The sequence below is a fragment of the Ascaphus truei genome, chromosome 19 (genome assembly GCF_040206685.1).
Source record: "Ascaphus truei isolate aAscTru1 chromosome 19, aAscTru1.hap1, whole genome shotgun sequence".
Lineage (NCBI taxonomy): Eukaryota > Metazoa > Chordata > Amphibia > Anura > Ascaphidae > Ascaphus > Ascaphus truei.
Window position 1 is genome coordinate 11,712,221 of NC_134501.1, and position 12,016 is coordinate 11,724,236.

Sequence of the window (12,016 nt, forward strand, 5' to 3'; positions counted from 1 at the left end):
TAAGTAAAAATATATATTCTTGCATAAAAAAGTCACCTGTCCCCTACATTTAACTAATTAAACATATCACTACCATTAGTTCACTTTGGTCCTAGGTGTACAAGGCAGTGCAAAAGCAAAGTATTGTCTGTTCTTGTAGGGGTTAAAGGATCTCTTGTCACTCATTTCAGTCATACTATATTTAGCTTGTCTGCAAGTGCAAGTGGCTTGAGTAAAATAATTGGGAATGACACTGAAATATGGTCTGTGAGTTTTTTTGTCATTGCCTAATGTAAGTGTAATGTTACATTGCAAACAACAGATGTTCTGCCATGGAGTTAAAGAGCTATGCAATGTTTGACGTTGTATTTTACAAACTACATGCATTGATTTCCACATATCTGATGAATCTGATTATAGGAAGGTGATGTTTGGCCCAACTCAACTGTGGAAGTGAATGTTGTTTTCAAACCTCAAGACGCCAAGCTATACCAACGTACTATCTACTGTGATCTAACAGGTACCCAAGATAAAACGTGCAGCCATGTTACAGACAAAACTCAGAGCAGCTCTTCCATCAATGACCCACACTTCTTTCCAGCTCCTCCCACATCTGTTCATCTCTCTATTCACACACTGTACATCTCACTCTAAGCTAGATCACTAACTTTCTCTCTTTATACTTCCCAGTTGCTCTGGGTCAAGCTATAAACATTCTGTATTGTGCCCATGGCTATATTGCATGTCTGTATACTGACATATGGAGTATTTGTGTGTACAGTAATGAGAGCAATGAGTTACACGTAGAAATTCTTCCCAAACTCGCTTTCGTTCCAATTCTCTCAGGGCGGGAAACCCGACTCCCACTGCGGATCAGAGGTGAAGGCGTTGGGCCCAAGTTCCTCTTTAACTTTGACCAGTTGGACATCGGCAAGATCTTTGTGGGCTCCCCACACAGCTATGAGGTGACCAGAGTGGGGGGATTGTTTTTTCTTTTAGAGAAATATTATGGGGTATGTGGTGACCCTGCCTCAGGTGTCACAGTTGGAGCAAATTTGACTCAATCACACAATTTTTACTCTGCATCACTCCTGACTCAATGTATCAAGGTTCTTTGCGTCAGTTGTGCTCAACTAGCATCAGCGATTTGGAGAGTGGTTTTGGAGACGTTAAGGGAGGAGTTGCTAGTATAAAGAGATATATCAAGGTTTGTGTGACTAATGGAGCAGAGTTGCGTAAATGCAAACGGCCAGGTCTTCGGTGGCGCTAATTTCTTTTGTTGAAACAAAACTTCTGCTCTGTCAAGATGAAACAAATTAATATGCAAAAGAGGCATATCCATAACAACAGATATCTGCAGAAAGTTAAAGCAGGGATTTAACCTGACATTAGCGCTGTCAGAAATATGCTAATATGAATCATTTGAATATACTTTGCATATTAAAAATAGCATATATCCCAGGTATTTCCAGTGTTTTCAGTTTTGGGGAGGTATATAAGTCACTTGGGACTCTAGTAACATAGGACTCTCTCTCTCTCTCATTGAGATGTTGGCAGTGACAGTAGAAGGCGGAAGGGAAGAGTTACTTGCTGCACATAGATGGGATGTATCAAATTGTTTCTGTGTAAAAAATTTCTCCAAACCTGAGCGGTGGAAACTTGGTTGTTAACTCTGCACCAGGAACGTGGTTAAGAACGTGATGGAGCACAAATGTGTGTGGTGCATCGAAACAACGTTTTCTGTGAGTTGATTGACTCCTTTAAGATCATGTATACAGTACCTGTATATGTGGTACTTTGTTTATTCCAAGGTATGTATAACCATACTACAAGTGAAGCAAAACAATGATCTAACTCAGGGGTGCACAAACTGGGGGCGCAAGATTTTTTTTGGATGGGCGCAGCGGTTGCAGAGGCCCCGCGCTGTTCCCCAAGACATTTAATTTAAATGCCGGGGAACCGCGCGAGGCCTCCGCAACTTCACTTACCGCGACTCGGTCGGCTTCGGCAATGCGGCGTCGGGGGCACGTGACGGCACATGACCCTGCGGCGTCATTTGACGCTTCAGACTAGGTAAGTGGGGCGCGAGCAGTGAGGGAGAGCAGGCAGGGGGCGCAAGGCAAAAAGTTTACGCACCCCATATCTAACTGAATGCTTTCTCTCACGTGCCTTTATTCAATACACTGGGAAGCTGCTTCCCCATGCAAGAGAAGAGATCAGTTCCATTGAATGGGACTCAATTTTTCTCCAGGCTGGAGAAATCTGTTTGCTATTCAGAGTACTGATTTATTATGCATGTACATTTTACTGTATAAAACTCTACTCACACTATCCAGCAAAGCCCGTAATCTCTGTTTAAGGTAGCAGTCTAATGCCTATGTTTTTGCTTTTTCCAAACTGGTCTCCTGGTGAATAACCACACCAGTCACTCTTCTGAGGGATGCCTGCTTTCGCAAACAGTTTACCTGTTAAAGATGGGGATCTGCTTGCAACCTCCTTGCTGGCTAGGGAATCAGTAGTGGTGATGTCATTGGACACCGGGTTTTGTAGGTGTGTGCCAATATTTTTGCCACTGCTGATGAGCTCACCAGCAGTTTTCTTGCCAGTAGCTGGGACTTTCACAATCTTGGGGGGAAAGTAAAAGGAATGAACTGGGGAAGTGGTTTGTGATGTCGAACACATGAGAGAGATTACTGTAAGTGCTCAGACTGTCTGTAACTGGGAATGTCCTTCGTCTACTCTCTATGTACTGTATATGTGTGGGATGGAGGCAGTCACTCTTTAGATCTGTTAGGCGCTGCGATAGTGTTGGTCAGGAGTCTGCTGAGTATAGTCAACAATGGAGAAGCTCTGCCTCACACAAATCACAGCTACGGAGGTTAAACTGCCTTTTTTTTGGGTATTTTATTGGGCAGAATCAAGGGAAAGCACCATGTTTCAGAGTAACGTGATGAAGGGGTTTCCCTCCATTCTGCACAATAAAATACTGGTAATGTCAGCCTGTGCTCCATAATTGGGATTTGAATGCGGTGGAGCATCTCCATTGTTAATTTGCTTCTTCCATTACAGAGCAGTTTAACACAGCGAGTCAAACGAAACATTTTTTTTTATACAACAACTCAATGTGGTTGGTTTCATTGGAAAGATTTAATCATCTTTAAAATAACTGTTTTTTGATTATTCGTATTTTGTGAAAAATGAACATGTTTTGTATTTTTCGGGGAGAGGACTGATACAAGCATATCCACTACTTGTATTTATCTGCTTGAGTGATTATGACATCGTAATTACTTTGCAAACCAAGGTCAGAGCCAAACTAACAATTTACCATTTGCTTTGAGGACTGGCGAATAGCCTTTTCAGCAAAAAAAAACAATAGATGATGTTGTAAAATCTCTTCAAATCTCTTCAAAGCACCTGTTTACCATGAAAATTTTGAAAATTAAAAAAAAAATGATAAAAAAATGTGTACAATTCAGCTACATTTACTGTACCTCTTTGCTGCCAAAGACCATGCAATGCAATTTAGGATGTTCTGGCAGCAAAGAAGTTAACCTATGCTACGGTCCTTAGTTCACTTTCAACCTAGAGGGGCCGCCCCGTTTTTGTGAGACTCAATGTTCTAACAAAGGTTTTTGTAACAAATGTGTGAAACTGAATGTTCTTGAGAATGAAAGCCCTGAGTAATTATACTTTTCCTTGCTAGTGATCCGTAAAGGATCTGCAGGAGGTCACTCAACTCCTTCTTGCAGTATTCCGACAGTATATTATTTCCCCTTATCCCTTTCTTTCCCGTCTGCAAGGTCATCCTGACGAACCAAGGCGCGATCGATGGCATTTTCACCCTCACAGCTCCCTCCACTGCAGTGGGCTCTTGCTTCACATTCGACCCCAGTGAAGGGATCATCCTTCCTGACGGGCATCAGGCCATCCAGATCTCGGTTTGCTGCAGCATGTTGGGAGAATTCACACAGGAATTTCACTTCAGTGTGGATGGCTCACCAGAGGGCATCACCTTAACCATCCGGTAAGGCAGAGACAGAGCGTGTTATGTATCAAGTCTCCCGTCTGCAAAACGGGGGCAAAACAAATTGCAGGTTTATCAAAGAATAAGGTCCCCTAGGATTCAATGGGATTTTCTGATGTGACAAATATGGTGCCATATTTTTTTGCTCCAGTGCTCCCTATTGGGAACATGTTGTATGTAAAAACAGCAGATTCTTTTTCATCTCACTGATTTTCTTGATAATTCACTTTACAGTATTTACACACAGATTATCTATCTATCTATCTATCTATCTATCTATCTATCTATCTATCTATCTATCTATCTATCTAGATATCTAGATATCTAGATATCTATCTATCTAGATATTCTGTGTGTAAATACTGTAAAGTGAATTATCAAGAAAATCAGTGAAATGAAAAAGAATCTGCATTTTTTACATACAACATGTTCCGAATAGGTGTGTGTGTGTGCACGTACGTACACACACACACACACACACACACACACACACACACACACACACACACACACACACACGGTATTTCATATGCAAGCCCCATTCCTAACAGTTCTATACATACATACCACATAGAGTTTCATGCTGACCAAAGCAATTACATATATACAGATGTAGCAAAACTAAAGATTTCTGTCGTCTGAGAATTAATGCTGTGGGGGTCCGATCCAGAAGCATGGACCCCCCTACCACTGCACGACCACGGCAGGCACTTTCTCTGGCGTCACAAACTTTTGCTTTATCTGCCGCGGATCCGGAGACAGTAAGCCTTGCTACATCTGTATAGCACCATGTATTTTAATTTGACTTTTTGGTTTTATAGTGATCCATTACATACACGGCTGCTTTTGTAACCCCCCAATAATAATAACAGAAAATAGGAAGCATTTTTATTGTTTATGGAACAGCCATTCACTTTGTAAAAACTTTAGGATCAGATTGGTCAGTGCACTGGAATATCTTCCTCTCTCCAGGGGCTGTATCATTGGACCCACGTTTCACTTCAGTTTACCGTCCCTACATTTTGGCGATGTTTCTTTTGGTGAGTATATTGAGTCTGCCACTTCCCCTGTCACCACGGCTTGTCCTGAAGCTTAGTGCATGCTACATCCTAAGAGTATTGGCTTCAAATTTTCAAAAATATGTATTCTGTTGATATTGGTGTAACGGGCAGGTTAGAAACTTCAGGAAAGCTACAAGGCAGAATTGAGGCGCAGTGACAAAACGGCATGTGTGGGCAGTGCACAAATGACAGGGAGAAGCATGACCTGATTGAGGAGTAGTGACAGTTGTGTATAACTGGAATAGCAGACGATGCTCTAGGACAGAGCTGATGCGCTTTGACAGATAAATCTGTACGTGAACAGTACTTTATGAACCAGTTGAACCATGATGACAATAATGCTACTAACAAAATGGAAAGGTGGATACTGGCCGGACTCCTGTGAGAACTAAGTGTAGGGAGTCGGCAGTGGAACAGCAATGAAAGCTGCAGGGCAGTGATATTCACATTTCTAAGTAGATGTCCAATAAATGCCAAGCAGTGTACCGTTTTAGTTAATTAAGTTCTGAGCACACAGAACCGAGATGTTTCCCTTTACTCATGCTTACTAAATCCTCATTACATTTGATGCCTCCTTTCAGGGTTTCCACACACGTTAACCTGTTCCCTCAATAACACATCCTTGGTGCCCATGACCTTTAACTTGCGCGTCCCAGGAGACGGTAGCGGAGAACCGAGCATTACGAGTTCTAATCAGATTTGGGACAGCAGGAGGTCGTCCTGGAGAAAAGGAGCTTATGGAGGCATAAGACCTCGAGAGTTCACCATCACTCCCTGCCAAGGCACTATCCGTTCCCAGGGACTCTTAGACATCGAGGTACCAGTACATGCTGTGTAGATTAGGGTGCTTATTGTTGCAGCTCTGCATGATATATAACTATTGCTCAACATGCTGCATTCACTATAAGATACTGAGCTGAAACTGTTTCTTATAACACACTAAACTAACTTGCATGCTTTGGCCCAGATCCACACAAGGGTGCTAAGCTTTAGCATGCTTTTATTTCCATATAAATAATTGGGAGTAAAGGCGTGCTAAAGCTTAGCACACTGTTGTGCATCTGGGCCTTTGTTTCTTATTGCAATACAGTATATACATCTGTCTGTCAACCTCATTCTCTCTCTGTGTTGTGCACAGTCTTATAGATCTGTAGAGCACTATATGATTTATGTACTTGTGCAGAGACCTGCAAAGCATTCTACATAATAAATACATGCAAATAAGTCTAAAATGTGCAGAGTGCATAGGGGGTTCAAGGTCATGTAGTTCATATAATTAAAATATGGTAATTATTATTATTATTTTATTTTTTCTAAACACGTTATTAACAGTATGTTATCCTTGCCCTAATAACAATGTTGAAAATGCAAAGCCAGAAGACATGTTACTTTTGATGTACTGTAAGTGAATAGGCTGTAAAAGCATCTTCCGGTGCCAGGGGATATCTTGTGGAATAATACAATATAGTGAATATGGCCCATAAAACAGAACCAGCAGTTGCAGACTTGGTTAAAGTACTGTAGGACTCCGGGGGGCCGCAGCTTAACTGAACCATGGTACAATGTAGGGTTGACCGTTGCTGGTTCATTTTCTATTTTCGTTCATACTTAAACTGACAAGTCCTCTCTACATCCAGCCAGGGGGCCATGATTTCCCTTACATGAGCTCATACAGTATGTTTAGACAGCTTTTATATCTTCCCAACCAATTCACAGAGTGATTAGATCATTACTATCATTACATGGCTTTTCACTCACACCGTACCTTCTGGGCATGTGTATTACTGATTCGGGTGGCTCCCTTCTCATTCATTTCTCTGTGCATCTCGAATCCACTAAACAAAGTAAAACATACAGGAAGGTGATCTGTTTCCAAATTCAGGACTTTTGTGGTTCCATCCAAATTTAGGTAGGACTTTCCCTACAGATTTGGAGAGCCTTGGTCCTCACTATTGCAGTAAAAGAGGTGCTTTAAATAAAGATGTAGAAGTTGTCACAGTTCTCAATAAAAATGGTGAAATAACCCATTATATGAATTGCAGGTTACCTTTTGTTCAAACCACGTGAAGAAGTATGAGCTGGCACTTGTGGTCGACGTGGAGGGTATTGGAGAGGAAGTTTTGGCTTTGCCCATTACTGCAAGGTAACTATTTATTTATTTATTACATGCTTGCAGCCTCTTATCTGTTAATTTCCATGTGAAGGAGCTCTGCACGTAAGTTCTATTATCAGAGATCTGCAGTTAAGTGCTGTATCCATGTAATGTCCAGTGCTCTGTTTATCTATAATTCGTGCCGCCACCAGAATTCCCGGGCCCATGAATAGATTTTCGACCGGGGCCCCCCATGTCAGCAGCCTTGCAACCCCCCCTTCCTTTCACACATCCTCATTGTCCCCTTCCTCTATTCCACCTCTCCTATCCCCATGTATTTCTCTCCACCCCCTCTGTCTCTCACTCTTCCCCCTCCTCCTCTCCCTCCCCCACCTCCCCTCTCTGTCTCACTCACTCCCTCTCTTACACCCCCTCTCTTCATTCCCCCTCTCCGCTATCACTCAATTACCCCCTCTCACTCACTCCCGCTCCCTCAATCCCCCCCCTCTTCCTCATAATATTCCCCCCCCCACACACACAGACACAATTCCCCCCACACACACATACACACAATCCCACCCAAAACTTTTACAATTCCCCCCCACCATACCCACACAATCCCCCTACAATTATTATCCGCCCACAACACCCCCCAAATACAAACACCCCACTCCAACTACAAACACCCCCCCAAATACAAACACCCTCTTCAAATACAAACACCCTCCCCAAATACAAACAAACCCCCCTAAAATACAAACACAGTGTACAACAGCCACCATGACCATGACACTTGTCCTGGCTCTTCCCCCCTGTCGGCGGCCTTGTCTATGATACTCACAACTATGCAGCAATATTATAATCACGATAGTGCCTCTGAAGCAAGATATACCAGCGGCAGCATTGCATAATATTTGTCTTGTGAGTAGGTGTGAGGTGCCTTCCCTGCGCTTGGAGGATTCTGTGCTGAAGTTCCACCGTTGCTTCCTTCAGTACCCGTACCAGAGGACAATGATGCTCGTGAATGCCCACGACCTTCCTGCCTGCTTTTGTCTGCTTCCCCAGGTAACCACATTGGGCCCTATTTACTAAGAAGTCCTACTCCCTAAAATGATGAATTAAAAAGCTGACAGTTCAAAAACAGTACTTTTTTTTAAAAGTACTTTGACAGTGGGAATATGATATACCCATTTGCTAGAGATTAAGGAGATAAGGATTGGCCTAAAACGGCAAAGTGTAAGAAGCTAAAGCTGTACATGAACCAACCAACTTTTGTATTCAACCATAGGTGCATCCCTCAAATGTATCCCAAGTGTTCCAAGAGCTCGTTTGTCACTGTTACAATTCTAGATTTCATATTTTAAAAGAAAAAAACATAACCAGGGAGATGTCAACATAAAGAGAGTGCAAATTGTTACCCAGAAAACTTTCCGCCACCTTCGTCCTCGCATTTTTTCCCCTTTTTTTTTACAAAAACACAAAATATAAAAGTGACACATGGAGATGCAAAGTTTAATACATCTCATTATAATCTGTGCGTCATGTACCGCCTCCCTAACTCCTCCTATTGAGACTCTCCAAATCGCAAGCTGACTCATGACGCAAAACTTGGAACAAAGACCTTGATTCTTTGACGCAAAGAGACGGAAGATGAAAATGATGCAATTTGCATCAAATTTGCTCCAAATTTACCTTTATATATCACCCCATACAATTAAACAGGTATAACACCTCAATACAATACTTAGCTTGTAAGCTCTTCTGGGCAGGGTCTCTCCCTTTGCCTTGTTGTCATTTCCCTGTTGCACTTATCCCCATTGTTTGTACTTTATTTACCTGGTATTCAGTGGTGGATTTCCCATTAGGACTGGGCCTATATTTAGGGGCCGCAAAAATGTCCGCCCCCATATACTTTTGCCAAGCTCTCGGTCCTATCGGGTCTGATGGGAAGTCTTTTAGCTGTGCGGCTGGCTCCTTATCTGCCGCCCTGCTTCTCCTTCTGAACCGCAGCATCAAATGACGGCACGGGCGTCACCAACATGACGTCACACGGCATCTCGTTGCCATGGCTACATGACATCGCAGCGTCAAATTACGTCATGGCATCTCGTTACCATGGCAACGTGACATGGTAACGTCCGCAGCGTCATTTGCGTGTCGTGAACAGTGTGACTGGTTGATTTCAAGTGCTGGTTGTATTAAGTGTGCAGTTAGAACCAGAAGGGAAGTGCTGTGTATACTAGTGTATAATAGCAGGGATGGCTGAATTTGGGGAGTGTGCTGTGGGTTAATTTATTTTCATTGAGGTTTTTTGTTTGCATTCCTTTGGATCAATAAGTAAGTATAGATTTAGGACAAAGTATCTGTTGTCTAAATTTAGCATAGGTTGAACTTGATGGACGCATGTCGTTTTTCAACCTCATCTACTACATAACTACGTAACTGTGTAATTTGACGCTGCAGTTCAGAAGGAGGAGGTGGCGGCAGCAAGAAGGCGGCCACCACAGCTGTGCCTAAGGGCGGCGGATTTTGAAATCCGCCGCTGCTGGTATTGCAATTTTGTAAAGCGCCGTGTACATTGTTGGTGCTATAGAAATAAAGTTATATATACAGTACCATACTGTACAATACAAAAGAAACAACAACATTGTTACTGTTACTGTATGTACTAAAGGTTCCCTATTCCAAAACTACAGCAAAAACAATGGCCAGTAGATTGGCTAAAAAAAACGTTTGTACACCTATATTATTTTTACATTATTTACAACGAAGTCTTCACTGCTACTGCTACTGCTGCTGCACCTGCTTCTTCTGAGTAACTGTATTTTCTCTTATCTTGGGTAACACCAAGACAGGCTCAGGAATATAATGATAGGTTTTAGGGAGCGCTTGGTTGAACGCGTCAACCCGCATGCAGCATTTGAACCATAAATTGTTCACCACTGTTCTATATACTGTAGGTCAGTGTTTCTCAACCAGGTTGCGGGGAACCCTGGTGTGCTGCGACCCTCTGCCAAGGGTGCTGTGGCCCCAGGGGAAAAACCCAGCTGGCTGCCCAGTGGGTACCTCCCGCGCTGCCTGGAGGGGTGGTGTCTGCGATCCGCCTCTCTTCTCTCAGCCCGACACAGAGGAGAGAGAGGAGCCTCTCCATCTCCAGACAGTGCAGGACTCACCCGCTGAGCAGCTGACATGTTTGTGCTGTGTGGGAAGGTGGAAGGGAATGAGAGAGGGGGTGAGGGCTTTGTGTGAGAAGGGGGAGTTAGGTTAGTGCTTGTTTTGTTTGGGTGAGGGAAGGTGTATGTTGTAAGTAAGAGAATGGAGGAGGGTGAATGTGGTGTTTTTGGTTAAAAAAGAGGGTGAGTCCTGTGAGAAGGGAGGATAATGGTGGCGTATGTGTTGAGTAAAAGGGTGAATATGATGTGTGAATGTGGAGTGTGTAAGAAGAGGGTGGGTGAGTGTGTTGGGCGTGTTCTTACTGTATGAAAAGTAGGGTAAGTGTCTATGCGTGTAAGTGAAGTCTAAAGAGCAGGGGTGCCCCGATTATGGGGGGAAAAAAAAAAAAAAATTTCAGATGTGCCCCTAATCAAAAAATGTTGAGAACCACTGATGATGGGCAATATATAACTATCTATGCTGTTTCTCTCTAGGAGCAGGACACCACGTCCACTATGCTGTATTGCAGTTCCAGCCCTCGTGGTATTATAGAGCCACACAGCAGTGTGGAGGTGCCCATCGTAGTGGAAGCTCAAGTGACTGGTGAACAGACCATCAAGGCTCATATTGCAGTGTTTGGGAGCAAAGAGCCTGCACTGGTAAGGAGAATGTTAAAATTATTTCTTGAGTAAATAGTGTTCAAGGTGCACACTGCAGTTTTATTGATAAATAGGACAACACAAAGGAGATGCAAAAGTGAGAGGGAATCCCTGCCTTGAAGAATTGGGAGTCAGAAATGTGGCTCATACTGTAGGGAGAAGTTACAGGATACACGTAGTGTCCCTGAGATGGGTCTCTCTCTACATCTCAGAGTCCTGTGCTTATGAGTGATGCTGCCTGAATTGTGCCTGTCATTGATAGACAGAAGTATCATTCTTTGCATCATGTTACCATGAGACAAAGTTGAAAGTTCATGCCACCTGTTCATAATGCGCTATGAAATTACTTAAAGATTAACTGGCTCTGAGTCCTTGCATGCTAAGCCTCTAAATAATGTATAGAGTAGCATTCTCTACTAAATTACTTAAGTCATCAAGTCATCAAGTCACAGAGATGACAGGGTCTGTGGTCCTCTGAGATAACTTGTCCTCTTTTATTCTGCATCCAGTTTTTGAGCCATACCTGTGGCAACTGTTTGTAGAGACGACAAGCACATGGTCCCAGTCTTCTAACTATATAGACATCTACCATAAAATGTGACAGGTTGTGTGCCCCTGTATCCTATCAACTGCATCATGTAATCACTATATGGCTAAGTCTCAGTACGATTCCCAGAGGCGTGCAGCCCCAAAGTTGTGCTACTCCCTGTCTTGTACCTGTAACACCTAGTGATGGAGGCCATGTAACAAGTCCTATGATCCTGTATCATGATCTTGTGCCACCATAACACTGTTTGTGTTTGGTCTCTTTTTGAAAGGAGGTGCTCCTGATTTGCACTGGAGAAGGGCCTGTTGTTCACGTGTATCCCAGTGAGGTGGACTTAGGTAATATCCAGGTTCTGACTGATGTGTCAAGGACTCTACTCCTGTGTAACCAGTCTCCGATCCCAGCACGCTTCCAGGCTCATATGGTAAGTCCAACTGCACAATATGAGATTAGGTAGATGCTGCACACCAAGCGAAATGAAAGCAAGGGAGAAGGAGC

The 12,016-nt window shown here is 43.1% G+C and overlaps 1 protein-coding gene across 4 annotated transcripts in view; it reads left to right on the top strand.

The window, feature by feature from the left end:
* HYDIN (HYDIN axonemal central pair apparatus protein) overlaps positions 1–12,016 on the top strand; it is a 165,755-nt gene that overhangs the window by 49,731 nt on the left and 104,008 nt on the right. For all 4 annotated transcript variants that reach the window (XM_075576578.1, XM_075576577.1, XM_075576575.1 and 1 more), the window contains 9 exons: positions 400–499; positions 826–944; positions 3,783–4,006; positions 4,979–5,046; positions 5,649–5,884; positions 7,110–7,210; positions 8,089–8,224; positions 10,807–10,971; positions 11,790–11,942. In XM_075576578.1, the coding sequence (XP_075432693.1) occupies positions 400–499; positions 826–944; positions 3,783–4,006; positions 4,979–5,046; positions 5,649–5,884; positions 7,110–7,210; positions 8,089–8,224; positions 10,807–10,971; positions 11,790–11,942 (1,302 nt within the window). The remainder of the gene's footprint in view (positions 1–399; positions 500–825; positions 945–3,782; positions 4,007–4,978; positions 5,047–5,648; positions 5,885–7,109; positions 7,211–8,088; positions 8,225–10,806; positions 10,972–11,789; positions 11,943–12,016) is intronic.